This window comes from Heterodontus francisci, chromosome 4, assembly GCF_036365525.1.
Source record: "Heterodontus francisci isolate sHetFra1 chromosome 4, sHetFra1.hap1, whole genome shotgun sequence".
Lineage (NCBI taxonomy): Eukaryota > Metazoa > Chordata > Chondrichthyes > Heterodontiformes > Heterodontidae > Heterodontus > Heterodontus francisci.
The window spans coordinates 95,266,249-95,283,406 of NC_090374.1; the positions used below are offsets into that span (position 1 = coordinate 95,266,249).

At 45.3% G+C, this 17,158-nt stretch overlaps 1 protein-coding gene across 1 annotated transcript in view; it reads right to left on the minus strand.

Annotated features, from left to right (window-relative positions):
• Positions 1-361: 361 nt before the first annotated feature.
• dtwd2 (DTW domain containing 2) overlaps positions 362-17,158 on the minus strand; it is a 251,658-nt gene continuing 234,861 nt past the window's right edge. The window contains exons 5-6 of the mRNA XM_068029884.1: positions 4,667-4,795; positions 362-2,910 (exon numbers count right to left, since the gene is read on the minus strand). Of these exons, the coding sequence (XP_067885985.1) occupies positions 2,740-2,910; positions 4,667-4,795 (300 nt within the window). The 3' untranslated portion in view covers positions 362-2,739. The remainder of the gene's footprint in view (positions 2,911-4,666; positions 4,796-17,158) is intronic.

The window sequence follows — 17,158 nt, forward strand, 5'->3', positions numbered from 1 at the left end:
GATTTCATTAAGGGGTTCAAATCACACAACCCTTTTGAATGCTTTACGAAAACCAAGACTACAGCCTTGTAATCACTCCCAGAATATTTTGGATGTTTACATGATACATTATGTAGAGTTCAGAGGGTGGTTATATTCCGGTTTAGATCCTACTTCTGTTGGGTGAGCCTGATACATTTCACACTAACGATTAAAAGTGATCAATGCTATTGACCGATGATGATGGCCACACCAAAAAACTAACAAATCTGTAAAAATCACAACACTGACAGCAATGAAATCTGTAGGAGTGCTTTTTAAAGACTCATTGGTCCATCATATACAGCAGATATTTTAAAAACTAGAAAAAGTGAAGCTCAATTAAACTTACACAGATATTAAGTATTTATTTATTCCCCTAATTTTATTTCTCCATAAGTTTCTCCACACTTTACACCTTCCTTGGTTGGCAGCAGAGACTTAAAATTTGGTTTCAGTCTTCTATCAATTGCCAGATAGTTGCTCGTAAAGTAGCCTGGGTTTATGATCAACAACTGATAACAGAAAAAATAATATTCATTGTATATTCTATACAAATGAACAGTCAAAAGGCACCTAGAAAGGCCTTTCTCCAACAACTCTTTATTAAAAACTGATACAAAAGTTAAGTGATACATCACAGTAAATATATCTCTACTTTCATTGTTGGGTGTGACATTGATAACAATGAAATCTGGAAGTGATATTTTCATTAGATTGATTTTTTTTAAAGTAAAAAAGATTTTTTTAAATCTGCTGAAATGAAGCTAATAAAAAACCTCTTACACTGATGTGATAAAATAAATACACATCCACCAAGAATTTGTTGTTTATTTACCATATTTTTTCTCTCTAAATGTCCCCACACTCTGCACATTCCTTGATATGTCTTTGATATTAGGTCTCAGGCTTCTACCAATATTATCTCCCTGGCAGTTGCTAAGAAAGTGACCCGGGCAACTGAACGTCTATCTTTTCCCTCCATTTGGAAGCTCCTGAAGTGCCTAGAAGCAGGTTTGATATTGGGAATCGACAGTATGGGGAACTGTAGGTGGAAACCCACCTTGTACAATACCCTCATCCCCCATTCATTTCATTCTTGGTAAAATAATTTTTAAACCTTTGCCTATGGAAGTTGATGACTCAGCTAATGCCCATTTTAACTGTGCACCATTTACAAGTTGCAGTGGCTTGAATGCTGCAGCTGGATTGATCCTTTATTCCAGCTAGGACTAAGCCCCACACAGTTAAAATGCAAAGCAATGCAGGACAAGCAGTGGTGTAGATGAACAGATTTCTTTTAATCAATTCATTTTCTTTCCGACCCATAATCAGGCAAGCTTCAAAGCTTACATTAAAGTCCCATTACGAAATGTAGGGAGCTGATTCAAGTCCTCCAGATAGTGTTAGCTGTAGGTTAGTACACACCCCAAAAAACTGCAGACCAGATAAAAACAAAATAATCCTTTCCACCACAAACAAGTAAATACACCAAGCTCATTTTCAATCTTCTTTTCTACTTCATTCTAAATGTTGAAGCATTGAAGTTTCAATCCAGCATGCTATCCTAGATGAAACCCTGATGTCTGCAGAATTTAGTAAGATAACTCCTTCAGAAGGACTCATTTGGATGCACAAGCCTTTACTTTTAATTAATTTTTAACAAATATAGAGTTCTGAATTGTTTTGGCATTTTAAATATCTGATGCCAACTTTACACTGTGAAATGAACTACACAGTTATCCACCAGGATTTGCTTTCTACTGCACATGGCACAAATGTACCTTCAATATAATCAAGGACCCTGGAAATGCCTGGTACCACTCCACTGGCATATGTGCCATGGACAGTATCCATAACCTCCACACCTGATCATGCCAAAGTATGGGATAACTATGGAGAGGACACCTGCCAGTAAATTGTGGGGGGGTTGGGGGGAGAGGAGGGCAGGGGTTTGAAATACAGCCCTGGTGCAACCACTCAAGGACATTCTACTGCCATCAGCACAGCCAGCTTCTTAACAGTCCACTTCAGAAGAGGGCCAATTATGCCAAAATGTTGGTGAATTTGAAGGTCTATTCTAGACCCTAGGCTTAGACACCCCGCCCCCCCCCCACCCCACAATAGGCTTCACAAACGACTCCTTACAATTGCCCTGACTAAAGAAATCCAGATAAATAAGCTCCCAAAACCCAGCACTGATAATCCTGATTGAGATAAGCATGGATAAAATTTCCTACTCTTGTCCAAAAGAGATAAACTTCCAGTCAGGCTAACAAAATCGCAGTTTAACTATACCCCACCATCACTATGTTACTGAGAACTGTAGAATCTGAACTAGATTTCAGAAAACAGAATAAAGAAGAAACAGCTTTAGCCCTCTAAACTTGGGGTGACTTTCCTCAGAACCTTTGCCATTGCACCGCCATAACGTCAGTGCAATTTCAGGAGGAACCACAGTTATGCATGTAAACAAGATTTCTGCCGAACTTCTGCCTAAATTATGGCAGTGTAGTAGGAGAAGCCCCAAGGAAACTTGCCCCCAGAGATTTCAGTAAGATCGATAATAGCAATAGAAAACAGCAAGGAATCAGACTTTAGAAAACTGACGTGCAGTCTAAATGAAAATTCAAAGATAGAAAACTATGAGGTTTCATTGAAAATTTCAAGACAAAATTTCTGCACACAAAAATAAAGTCATATTAAAATTATACTTGTCCCCTATACTTTGACATTGTTTACTAAACGTTCCATTCTATTAAGTTTACGTTTATTCTTTGGCATTGGTTTTGCATACAATCCATTCTTAATCAGATGTTCCTTGCTGTGATGGATCTGCGCTCCGTGCTGAAGCTGGAATGAGCACAAAGCTTGAAGAGGACGTAATATAACCTGTAGATTTAAAACAACAAAAATGACTAATTCAGAAGGAATACATATTTATTGATTCAGTTAGTAAAGACAATATTCATTATGATATTATTGCTTCAGCTAGATATCACCAGTTTCTCATGATTAAACTGCCAGATGAAAGAAAAAATAGGTCTTGCATTTCCAATAACAAGTTTAGTTTAGAGATACAGCACTGAAACAGGCCCTTCGGCCCACCGAGTCTGTGCCGACCATCAACCACCCATTTATACTAATCCTACACTAATCCCATATTCCTACCACATCCTCACCTGTCCCTATATTTCCCTACCACCTACCTATACTAGGGGCAATTTATAATGGCCAATTTACCTATCAACCTGCAAGTCTTTGGCATGTGGGAGGAAACCGGAGCACCCGGAGGAAACCCAAGCGGACACAGGGAGAACTTGCAAACTCCACACAGGCAGTACCCAGAATTGAACCCGGGTCGCTGGAGCTGTGAGGCTGCGGTGCTAACCACTGCGCCGCTCAAAAGTGGCTCAATGTACATGCATATCGTTGAAGTGCAGTCACTGTTAAGTTAATAAACATGCTGGCCATTTTACACAGAGCAAGATTCCACAAAAAATTAGGTGAATGGCCAATTAATCTGTTTTGATGATGTTGGCCAGTACATGAAAAACAAGATTTTGGGGAGATATAATGATGACAGCACTTGAATCAAAAGGTCATCCTCCAAATTGCAATCCCAGTAATATTTAGACGTCTTGGCTGCGCATAAAATAATCAAAAAACAGACTTGTTTACAGTTATTCACAGCAAAGACACTGTATTCATACTAGTCCTTAGAGCAAAGGAGATTGAGGGGCGATTTAATAGAGGTATACAAGATTATGACAGGCTCAGATAAGTTATACAAGGAAAAATTGTTCCCACTAACTAATGGTGTAAGGAGTACAGGACACAGATTGAAGGTTTTGGGCAAGAGATGCAGGGGGAATATGCGGAAGAACTTTTTTACACAGGAGGCCGTAATGACCTGGAACTTTCTGCCCATAAGGGTGGTGGAAGTGGAGAAAACCAATGACTTCAAAAGGAAATTGGATGGCCACTTGAAGGAAATAAACTTGCAAGGCTACGGGGATTGAGCGGGGGAGTGTGGAGAGCCAGCATGGGCCTGATGGGCCGAATGGCCTCCTTCCAAGTCATAAATGGCTCTATGACTAGTCAGACTCCTATGGAATTGTTCACAATGAAAATGAAGCTATGATTTTGCAACATTTCCCCCTTGGATTCTAAAAAATGAAATACAAAAATGTTTGACTTTCAGTTATGACCTGTTTGTTTTCTTCAGTATGACGAAAATGTCCTAAGAGTCATTGGCTGGTGGACAGCAGTAATCTGGGGCCAGTGGGAGAGGGTGTGAGGTATGTGGGGAGTAGAGAAAGGAGACAAGCTATCTGACATGACTGAGAAAATGGCAAAATGTAGACAAAAAAAGTGCATAATCTCAATTAATGAGCATTTTCTTCAGTGTCAGTTACAGTGTTTCCAGCCCACCCTAAGAAAAATATCAAGACCTTTCATAAACTTGTGCACACAGTTTACATGCGGCTTACAGAGTTATTTTATGAAGCTCAAATCATTTAAATTCTTTAATGTTTCAAATGCAATAAAGGCTTTCAGTCAACTGATTTTGTTCCTGTCAGTGTAATTCTATAATCGACAACATAAAATGACTTGTCTGGGATTGAGGCATCTTGTGACTGCTTACCTCATGAATGCAATGGTTCTTTTCCACTACTGACAGTGCAAAGGCTGCGCACTCCAGTGTAGAGAGGCAAGTATTTGTTGGCTGAGTTCGAATTATGTACTGGCTCGATAAACTGGTTTTGAGTTGAACCTAAAAACAAAAAGAATGATAAAACTACTTTTTCCTAAAGCTAATACTTTCTCATAAAAAAAGACACAAATACCCAACAGCAAAATGCAACATCATACGCAAGTTTACACCATGGTGCAGTTGACAAAGGTACTGACTGATATGCGTCTGAACCATACAGATCAGGAAAGTCCCTGGTTCACTCCTTGATCTGTACAAAGATAATGAACCTCAGCTATGGTGGTAATAGGGGTGTACAATTAAGTTAGGAAGGCAGGGAAACAAATCAGACAATGTTCCTGCTCCAGATGGCAGTGATCAGGGATGAAAAATGCATGTGGGGTCACTAGATTACAACAGGAGATGTATTCAGCTACGATTTATCCAGGTTTTAGATAGGCTGCAGACATTCAATGTCAAGGCTCACACACGAAGAATAGTAATTTGGCTGAGATATGGAAGCTTCCAGTGGAATATAACCTGGTACGACTAGCAGCTGGCAAAGAATTGGAGTAAGATGTAAAAAAAGTGTTTTCTGGGCAACCATAAAACATAGAAGAGTTAGAAAGGGATTTCTCAAACATTTTATGTGAGAATTGTCACACTTTGCAGTGCTTACACTGTGTAAGAGTTAACGCCTAGATTTTAAACAGACTTTTGTTTTTCTGTCAATACTATCAGGATGAATTTCACTCAAAACCTAATGGCCACAGCCTTTTACTAAGATTTTAATTCAAAAAAACAAACAGAAGTGGAAATGCAAATTATTCATTAAAGATACCAAAGGAGCAGTGAATGAAAGGCAAAGCAAATGCGTTTGCCTATGGTAGAACCCAAGTAAGTGCTGAATGATAGCACAGTCAATGGCACCTTCCATCACTTTGCAGATGATTGAGGGTAAGCTGATGGGGCAGTAATTGGCCAGATGGGATTTGTCCTGCTTTTTGTGGCAGGACATACCTGGGCAATTTAACATTGTCAGGTAGATGCCAGTGTTGTAGCTGTATTGGAACAGCTTGGCTAGGGGCGCGGCTAGTTATGGAGCACAAATCTTCACTGCTACTGCCAGGATGTTGTCAGGGTCCACAGCCTTTGCTATATCCAATACACTCAGCCGTTTCCTGATATAACATGGAGTGAATTGAATTGGCTGAAGACTGGAATCTATAAAGGTGGAACCTCAGGAGGAGGCCAAGATGAATAATCCACTCAGCATCTCTGACTGAAGATGGTTGCGACACTTCAGCCTTGTCTTTTACTCTCGTGCTGGGCTACACCAATGTTTTATCTGCTAAATAAAAAATCCTTTGAGAAAAACGTGACAACTACCAGTGATACTTTGCTCACATAAATATACTTGTCATGATATTTTCACAACAGAGTTAAAATCCAATCCCCACAAAGGTTAACGTCTCGAATGGCTTTAACCTTTTTAGTATACAAACACACACACAACACAATAAAACCATCTACATGTTACAACACTGTCATCAACGCATAAATAAGTCATGTTTTTCCAGGGGGAAAGTATGAAGTGCAGTAATTCAATGTGACAGTTTAAGTAAGAGCTGTCTGTTTATAGATTCTGTAGGGAATTCTAGTCATGCAATTGCTGTAAATGGATGTCACGAAACACTATGGCTTTCTTCAAGTCATGCCGATTAACTATATCTTCAGCTCCCCTCAGTCAACATCAAATTTTCCGCTGTAGTTAAAATTCAAACAAATTGAACTCTAACTCCCACAGATGTATGTGCAATTTTAGGTTTTACAACTTTGGGGTACAGTTTCTACTTAGGGTGCAATTGGCAATCCGGGCACAAATTGCACTCAAAATTACGCACGCTTTGGAAAGTGATTTTGTTTTGAGTTTTCACTCAAATTTATTCGCATATTACCAAACGCAAAATCTGTTGTGAACCACCCAATAGGCAGTGTGTTAAAACATAATTTTTGAAAATAATTTTGCTTTAAAATATTCCTAGATATATTTAAGAGTGTTAACTAGGTGCAATTTAACTAATACATCTGAAAATGGGTTTATCACAAAATATAAGTATTTTAATCAGTGTCTATTCCACTATCTATGAGTAATCCGATTTTAAATTACTGAATTTTTTTAAAGAACTATATAGAACCACTTGCTGGTTATACTAGGGCACAGTAGGCAGTTTCTTCGTAAATTTTTAAAAAATACATTCAAAAGGTTTTAAATTATGCCTATTAGTGTCCTTGCATCTGAAAGAAACAGCTTAATTTTTAGAGTCTCCTCAAAGGCCTGCAAATGAGTGTAACTAGCAGAAACTCCCAATGGTGATTAGTTCACCTGGGGGGCAGAGCCAGTTTTGTGGGTGTGGCTGGCTTGTAGCGCAACATTTTTTAAACTAGCGCAAAAGATCCCGGCAACTCGATTTGCGCTGAACATAATCTGCACTTGAAATTCCGCAATCCTTTGCACAGATTATGATAACTTTGGACGAATTGCACTAGAAAAAGTGCAACTGAGCAGAAACTCTACCCCCTTAACTTTAACATGACTCAAATGTAAAGCACAAACATAGCCTCAATCATCATAAATCATACTAATACATGGCGAAGTTGAATTAACGCTAACTTTAGTCAAACTGAATTTTCCCCACGGAAGTAGGAAACAGGAGTTGGGATTGTTTTCGGGTCAGGAACCTGCTTGCGAAAGGAAACTAATTAAAGTCACAATTTTCCCAGGGGTGAGCCTTTAACTGACATGGAGATGGGTCCTCTGCCCAATTAGAGCCCGTGGGGGTGGGAGCGAAGGTGGGTCAGATGAACTGTGGGACTGATTTAGACTCCCCACAGCTGCCATCACTGAGACTGCTGATTGTGCCAAAGCCTTCCACTGCACCAGAGGAAAGCGAGATGTCATAGGAGTGCTGGAGGCCTGGCACCCAGGGCAGGGCTGCTCCTTGCTTCATTGATGCTGAACTGAATCTAATGTTGGAGGCCCTGAGGGAGAGGGGAGTGGTTCTCTTTCCAGAAGGTGGTAGGAGGAGGCCATCTGTGAAACCAAAGAGGCCTGGGTTCAGATTGCTGCCGCCAGCAGTGTCAGATGCGAGATGAGAAGAACCTGGATTCAGAGGCATAAAAGGTTCAATGACCTCATAAGTTCTGGCAAAGGGATTGCAACCCCCAATACACCAGACAGGTGTCAGGGGTTGCACCCTCCAGCAGGCACACCACTTGAGGATCCTGAGGGCGCATGCTGCTCTTGAACATGGGAGGGGTGTGTGCCCAGGGCACTTACTGACCCCTCAGAATGACTCACGGTCATATTGCTGGTCACCACTCAGTCATGCAGCTAATAAAGGATAGACACAGATGACACTGGCCGCAGAGGACAGCAGTACCTTATTTCGCTCTCTTTGGTCCTTGCAGGAGAAACAGGCACATGATGTCCGGGAGAGTGCCCAAATGGGAGGAAGGGCGCTGTTCTTCTACCACATCACCCCAATGAATCAGGCAGCGATGGAGATAGCCAAGAGAGCGAAAGAGGAGGCAGTTGGGCCTGGTGAGTTGGTTGCTCATGCTGGATCTGGTGATTACAGAAGGCAATGTGGTCATTTAGGGGGTACAGTACATCCCACCCTGTCTGATAGCAAGTGGTGCACTGAGTAACATTGGGTGGCCTCAGCACTGCAGCGGCTTCTACACTCCCAGGCTAGCTCTCAACATGACGTCTTCTGTCTCCCACAGGTGCAGATGTCCAACCCACGGCACTCTCTCCTTCCGCAGACACAGAGCAGCACGAAGAAAAAGAAGTACCATCATAGCTTACAAGCACATCATCCACCAGCACAGACACACTCAGCTCAGTGGGTCCTTGCGCAAGTGTAGTTAGGATGGTGCAGGGTGATGATCATGGCACTAGTGGGCAGCAGGAGGTGCCTGAGGCAGAGGGATCAGTTCACCTCAGAGGAGGGAGGGCACAGCTGGGCACAGATGCAAGGCCTCAGGAGTCACTGGAAAGGAGGCTCTACCTTGAACATCAGCAGGAGATGTACTCCCGTATGTCAGAGTTCCCTGAGGCAGTGCAGGGTCTTAGGCAGAGGATGGAGTAGTCCATCCAGCTCATCTTCGTCACCATGGCTCAGGGCTATGAGCACATGTGCTCCTCCAGAGAGAGAGTGGCCAACCTCTTGGACAACCATATGCGGCATCACTCGGAATGCATGCAGAAATTGCGTATTACAGTCCATAGGCTGGATAAGATGTTGTGTAGCATGAAACAGTCAGTAGCGCTGTTGGCGCAGAGCTCTTGGGAGGGGATGCCAGCTGCGCCTCAGCTGGTGTCCTCGTCCAGGCACCCGCTGGCATGGCAAGGGCTGAGGATGTCACGGAGGAGGATGAGGGTGCGACCCCTAATGGAACACTCTCATCATCTTTGGCCTCCTTGGTCCCTCTACAGAGGGACCATCTGAGTAGCAGCCTCTGGAGATGCTCTGCACAGGCACCTCCATGATGAGATGACCACCACATGCATCTCTGCCGCAAACTGAGATGAGTGAAGAGGCTGCCTCCACTGCCTCCAAGGCCACACGGAGAGCACAGCGTAGGAGTGGCCGAGCGCAGAAGCTACCGCGTCAGGCAGAGTACGAAGTGCGTCACTGAGGTGAGTTCTTACTGTCTCTGTCCACTGTTTTCCTCTTTACAATGCATAAATGACGACACAACGGCACAGGTCTGAGACTCCTTTTATTGCTGCCGTGAAAAGAAAAGTGGCATGAGATGGTCAAAGAGAAAAAAGGGATCCTCCACGGTGAGGGCAAAGCCTCTCGACAAATGCGCTTCCTTCACTGGTGGTAAGTGATTAGATGTTCCAGGTTGCGTCTTCCAGGCATGTGTTAGGACAGGTATCTCAGACTCCCATCTATGCCATGCCCTCAACTTGGGTCAGAGGGGCTCAGTTGAAATTTTCCTGAATCAGGAGTCCCTGCCATTCATAGCATCTTCACGAGCACTTCGCACCCCAAGCTATGCCCAGCTATCTGTTTGCCCATCTAGCCGGGGCACCTCTCTGTTTAGCATCATCTCTCTCTACCTCTAGTTCCTCCTTCTCTCTCAACTCCTGCTCGTCCCTCAATAAGCTGTCTCACTATCCTCAAGGTCCACACCTCTCTGGAGGGTCATGTTATGGAGAACACAGCATACCACCACAATGACCAAGACCTTTGCAGGAGGGTATTGGAGGGCACCACCCAACCAGTCCAGGCACCAGAATAGCATCTTCAAAAGCCTGATGGTCTGCTCGATGGTTGTCCGAGTGCTTGTATCACCTCTCTGCCTCTGCCTTGGGCTTCCGCAAAGGGGTCAGTAACCATCTCGTCAAGGGACATCCCTTGTCCCCCTAGGATCCATGCACGGACTTTGGGGGTTGAAGTGAAGATCTGAGGCAGTGTGGACTGGCGGAGGATGAAGAAGTTATGGCAGCTGCCAGGAAAGTGAGTGCAACATGAAGGAAACTCTTATTGTGGTCACAGACCAGCTGAACACTGAGGGAATGGAAGCCCTTCCTGTTGATAAATCTGTTTGGGTGGTCTCTGGATGCCATGACGGCCACATGGGTGCAATTGATAATGCTCTACACCTGGGGGACTCCAGTGATGGTGCTGAAACTCACTGCCCTCAGTACCTGGGAGGCCGCATCTGTCATGAAATTAATGTAGTGTCTAGCTCTAGCAAAGAGGACATCAGTGACCAGCAAGATGCACTGGTGTGCTGCTGTTTGCAAGATGCCACTGAAGTCCACAGTTGATCCCTGGAAGGAGCCAGAAGTGAAGACGTTCAAGGCCAAATGGCTTCGAGGCCTGCTAGCAGAGCATGCTGACCAGTGCTGCAAGTGTGAGGTCTTCGGCAACGAGGTCACAGATGTCTGTGACCATCTGCCTGGAGAATTGCAGTCTCCTATGGCACTGGTTCTCTGTCATCTCTAGGTAGCTCTGTCTTCAGCAGTAGATCCTATGTTGATGGTATGGCCTCCCTTGCCTTCCTGACCCTCTTTCCTTTCCTGTGCTCTGCTGCTGCTTCCTGCAGAGGGTGCTGCCCCTCATCGGTACAAGGCCCAAAATCTGAGTCGTGCCCCCATTGCCAGCTGCAGCCTTCCTTTTGGACAGGTGGCTGTCATATTATGATTGGCAGTCTTGACCCTGCTCTTCTGCCACTGTGATGCCAGGAGGATGACAACCTTGTTTAATGCCTGAGCACTGACCCTCTTATGAGGTTGGTGAATTCCCTGGGGCAGCATGACTGGCTCCTCACTCTGTACCCGCTTCCCTTTAACTGGTCTATAACAGCGCATGTAACGTGTACGCTTCCCATGAAAATTTCAACCTCCCCCTTTAACAAGCTCATAATGAGCTCTTTAATAACTTTAGTTAACCTTAATCAGGAGGCAAATGGGATCGCTATCCCACCCTCCCCCCACCCTGCTGGACATTGCCAGCTCCAAGAACAGCTTCTCCAAACTGACATGCGGCCAGCCCTGGTATTTTCAGGCCCTCCCCCACCTCCCTCCCGCCCCTGGTGGGGCCCAAAAATTCAATCCCTGGACGTTATATTTTATAAGTCAAGAAGCTATAGAACAGACATGAGACTGACCTGTGCTATGTTTTACATAGTTTTGAAGAAGTCACTGGGTATAAATTCATCTTGGACAGTTGAACAAAATGGGCATTAGAGAATCGGCAACCCGTTTTACAGTCCTCCTGATTTTCTTTTCTATTGCCATCAAGACCTATAACCCTATGTTTAAATCTGTATAAAAAGATTGCAAAACAATTTTGCTTAGCAAAAAATAGCTCTGTATTTCCTCTGCAGCTCCACTGGAGACTTACCATAGCTTCAGTAAAACCCACCTGAAAATGTCAGGGAGCCAGTTGTGCAGGATCCCTGTTTATTCCAGGATTTTCCAGTAAGTTTTATAAAGGATGGAACCTCCACCCATCCCTTACAAGGCCAATGATGTCAGGAAGTGGCCCAGGCTGGAACCAGGGGCAGGGACTCCCTACGACAGGAGTTGCCATTTCACTAGCTCAGCTGCGACTCAGTGAAACATTGCAGGTCAGGACACCAAGTTAATTGAGGTGTTCTGGCCTCCAGAGATCTGTAAATGGGTCCTACCGAGGGCAAGAGAGAATGAAATGTGGTCTAGGTGAGGAGTATAATTTACACCCGAGGAAATTTTGGGTGGCAAATTCATTCACCCTGATTTTTGGGCGTGGGTACCACTATTCGCAGTGTGCCTCTGCCCGTTGGAAGCAAGGCAGGTAAGACACAAAATTCATCTACCCACCTCATTTCCAGCAGAGGTATGGCCATGAGTTGATCCCATGCAGCCCCGGCTTCTATTTCTCTGCCACCATCCTCTGCACACTCTGGGGGTGGGGGTGGGGGAGTGCAAATAGCACTGGGAAGAAACCACATGCTCCAGGCAACCTTCCCTTTTTAAAGGTGCTGTTCCTATAAAAGGGAAATTGCAGCAATGCTGGGTACTTATTTATTGCCATGCGGGGAGAAGCGATGGCACACCTGGGGAAGGAGAGGGCTCTCCGCTTTACTGACACCACCCTGGATGCACTGTTGGTCCAAAGGATTATGGGCACCAGTGCCAAGGCCAAGCTGGTTGATGTTAAGTTGCTGCGGTATGCACCACCTCCACCAACTCCTCAGTCACATCCCAAAAGTGCCATGAAATGGAAACTACGAATGGAGTGACTGTGGACCTTCTGATTTACTCCCCACCTCCCCTCACCCCTACCCTCCCTTATGGTTTTGTATTTCAGCTTGTGAAGAACTGCCAGCTGCTCAGCCACAGTACCCTCAGGTGAAAGGGCGAGAGGAGAAAGAGTCCTTCGAAGAAGAAACACGGTCATTTGACCTAACACTTGCAGCTACCAGCTCAGATATTGGCACTGCATAAATGTTAGGGGCTAGCATAAAGTAAGGAATGTGCACATGATGAGTCACTGTGCACGAGTGGTTTGAAGCCAGGCCAGGGGTAAAGGTCAGCTCGTAGACAAACACCCAGAAGGGTAAGGTAGCAGACAGATTTTTCTGCAAGGGACTCAGATGAGGACCTCATTGAGGCCGACTACAGGAAAATGCTGATCAATATGCACCCCAAGATGCTTGGTGCATTGGTAAGTTTGCTAGATGTCCCACAGTCACTGTCTAGAAGCACGGAGGAGTCTGGTTCCACCATGTCACAGGGCATTGCGCAGAGCTTGAAGCCCTTTGGAAGTAGTGGGCACTTCCATACCAGCACTGCCCAACTAATCTATGATGGACTGTTTGCTGGCCACTGCATCAGCTTCCACTGCAGCAGAGGCGGAGGCCTCCCAATGTATCAGTACTGCAGTGGAAGCTCAGACAGAGGTCATGAGATCCATGCCTGCTGGCAAGCAAGCTCAGACTGCTGCCATCGTGGATACGGATCTCAGTGCTCAACAGGCCATACAGGCTCTCACAGCAGTCCAGCAATTTGTCTTCCAGTAGATTACTGAGACGCTGCGTCTTTGGAGTGGCAGAGGCTCCGTGCAGCATGAACCTACTGTCCTCTCTCAGGATGACAGCATTCATGCTCCCACCACTGCCACTCTGCCAGTGCCCCTGCTGTTGCCTCTGAGCCCTCAGCCCAGAATGCTGCCACCCATTCCGAGGTGGTACAGTCCGAAGCCAGGCCTTCACAGTCCACAGCTGCTGAACGGTGCTCAAGGGCATCTGCGATCTCCCCCAATAAAAATCTGCAGCCTTCCAACAGCCATGTTGCAGCCACTAGGGTAGCAATGTGCAAAAGCACTAGGCCAGGCAAGGGCACCCACAAGACATGCACTAAGAGGATGCATAAGGGTGATTAATTCTGGGTTTTTTGTATTATTGATGTATTGCTGCATAAAGATGTTGAGTGAAGGTTTTTACTTTTGGCCTTTATTGAGTTATGGATGTACTGTAGGGGAATGATGGGTCCATGTTGGGGGTGGGAAGTTCCTTTAAACTGAAGTGAAGACTTACAATGTGATCCCTCTCACCCTGTCAAGTATTTTTTATTTGTTCTTGGGATGTGGGCGTGCTGGCTATGCCAGCATTTATTGCTCATCATGTGTGCATGTGGTCTCTTCCCTTCTTCCTCCTCCACCTGAGGTGGCCTCTGGATCCCAGGAAATAGTGGCTGGACCCTCATAATTGTGAGGTTGTTGAGGACACAGCACACTAACACAACTATGGAGACCCTCTCGGGCATGTACTGCAAAGAACCCTCCAAGCAATCTAAGCAGCAAAATCTTGACTTAAGGAACCTGATGGCCTGCTCCATTGTGTTGTGGGAGGCCCCATAGCTTTGACCAAAGATCCTTTGACCATGCGTGGTGGGATGGTGGAAGGGGATCACGAATCATGTGTAGAGGAGCCATGCTGTTGTCTATCTTGGGAGTCCCAAAGGTGGTGGAAATTGCTGACTGGTGCAGGATAAAAGCATTGTGGGTGCTGCCAGCATAGCGGGCATTCACTGAGATTAATTTCTTGATGTGGTTGCATACCAACTGCACGATGACTGACTGATAGCAGATGTGGTTGTAATATCTCTTCCCGTTGATACGGGGGACTCACAGAGCAACGTGCATGCAGTCAATGGTGCCCTGCATTATCGGGAAGCCCGCTATCCTGGTGAACCCATGTGCCATTTTATTCTGCTCTTCCCTCCTTAGTGAGAAGAGGATGAAGTCCCCTCTCCTCCTGTACAGCACCTCTGTCACCTCCCTGATGATTCTGTGGATGGTGAATTGTGACACATTGATGATGTCACGATCTTCCACTTGGAAAGATCAACTGCAAATAAATAATGGATGACGGTCATCTTCACAGTCACTGGGGGTGGGCCATTCTCGCTCTGGTTCGCGGTTCCAGGTCGTCATGAAGGAGGTGACACAACTCCGTCACCACCTCCTTTCAGAAGCGAATCCTCCAGAGGCACTGCTCCTAGCTCACTGCAACATAGATCTGGTGCTCCTGGAAGATCCTCTGAGTGTAGCGCTTTCTAAGGAGAACCTCCTTCTCCTCAGTCTTTTCAGAGGCAGAGGATCCCCTCTCTGCAACCCCACCCCCCCCCCCGCACATCTTGCTCACGTTGCAGAGAAAGTGGTGCTGCAATTACTGCCCCCATACCTATGCAAGGCAATGTTATTTTCTGCCTTTCTGTGGTGAGCAAAAATCTCCAAACTCCTCCAGAAACTCACCATAGTGCTTCCACGACTTTGCCTCAGCACAAGTCAAAAGTACCTAGGCTGCAATTTGTTGAGTGGCTCTTTAAAGATAGCCCCAGAACAGGGCCTATCTTGCTTCCTAATGCTTGTTGTTTCAGGAGTGAATAAGGACACGGTTACCTGCACATTCATTGACCAGCTTTGGTATCCTTACATTGCAGCAGCCCATTGACATCAGTGGCGTCATGATTGCGCACATTCAGCAATTTCTGGTACACACAGGGGTTCCACCTGTTGACCTGGCAGTGGGGATTAAATTGAAAAACTAGGAGCAGGTATAGCCCATGTTTTACAGAAACGTTATAGAGGTAGTTTAAATTCTAGTTCCCTGACTTTTTTCCAATGATATTACAAAAACATAAATAAATATTGTCAGGACTGACATGCAGCCTTATTGCTAACCATCAGTTACAGTCAAACTCTTCGCTTCAGTTCTCTCACAAATTGCCAATTTTCAAATATATTTATATTTACAGCATCGATGATTCACAGAGATACAATTTAGACTATCCTAGCAGCAAATCATTAACTTATATGATTTCATTTCCATTTTGGGAACTGAGTGAAGGAGGCAATCAGTCTCAGTCCTACACTTGAATCAATTATGTTAATCAAAGATCACGGAATAACAAAAAGTAATTAATAATCTGAAGCCCCATTTGAGAAATGTAAATCATTAATCATAGAATTTCAGGAATCTTTGATGACAATTGACTAGCAGGTTCTGGCCTGATGCACATGAGAAAAAATTCAATCTGCGTTTTAAAAATGTTTTGTTAACTGAATCAAAAAAAGTCACAAAAAAATTATTTTAAAATCACCCCTCATCTTACAGAGATAGGGCAGGATTTTCAATCTCTGGTGGAGGCTGGAACGGAGGACTGGAAGCCCGCTCTCCTCCCCATTGAGGCCAACTAAACTTGTTAAAAAGCTTGTTTAGAGCTTCGTGAAGGGTGGGGGGGGGTGCAATATTTAAAGGGAGGCAAGAGTTTCAGAAGTTGTTAGTTTCTGAACAGCTGAGGGGAGGCAAGTACACAGTGGGGAGCCAGTTATGGTGCCGCAGGGCATCACCCTAGCCACATAAAGAGGGTTAGCAGAGAAAAGGGAGGCCTGGGCACTTGGTAAGATTAGCACTGCACAGGTGGTAGCAAAAGTGGGCACTCAGCACCTGGGCTTTGAACAGGGGTCAGCAGCTCCCTGGCATCTTGGGGGCAGAAGAGCACGGGGCAAGGCTGCCAAGGACAATTGGGCAGCTATGCACCCAGAAGGAAGGCTCCAGCTGGTAATGTGGGCACGACTGTCAAATTTTGGGCCTAGTGGCCATGATGGGAAACATCCTTCACAGGAAGGGCAGAACCCCAGGCATCAGGATAGCATAGGAGAGGAAAGAAAGGCAAGAAGGACATAAAGGACAAACCCTCAACATAGGAACTACCGCCAAAGGTGAAGCTACCTGGTGATGACTGAGAACCAGTACTGCAGGAGACTACAACTCTCCAGGCAGATGGTCACAGACATCTGTGCCCTCATCGCCGAAGGCCCTGTACCTCGTAGCATTGGTTACCATGCTCTGCCAGTGGCCGTCAAAGCCACTGTGGCCTTGAATGTTGTCGCTTCTGGCTCCTTCCAAAGATCAGCTGTGAACCTTAGTGATATCTCAAAAACGGCTGCACACCACTGCATCTAGCTGGTCACTGATGCCCTCTTTGCCAGAGATAGACAGAACAACTGGTCTGTGACCACAACAAGAGTCTCCTCCATACGTGTGCTTGCTTTCCTGGCAGCTGCATGACTCCTTCATCCTCTGCCAGTCCAGGCTGTCTCAGACCTTCACTCCAACCCCCAAAGTACATGGATGGATCCTAGGGCACAAGGGAAATCCCTTGAAGAGATGGCTACTGACCCCTCTATGGGAGCCCCAGACTGAAGCACAGAGGTCCCAGGCCTCCGGCTCCCCTGTGACCCCTCTACACTTCCCTCTGGTGAAGTGGAGGCTTTGGCACAAACCACAAATCTCTCCCTCAGGACAACTAGGCTTCTGAGGGGTGTCTAAATGAGTCCCATACTTCATCTGATCCACCTCCATTTGCACCCC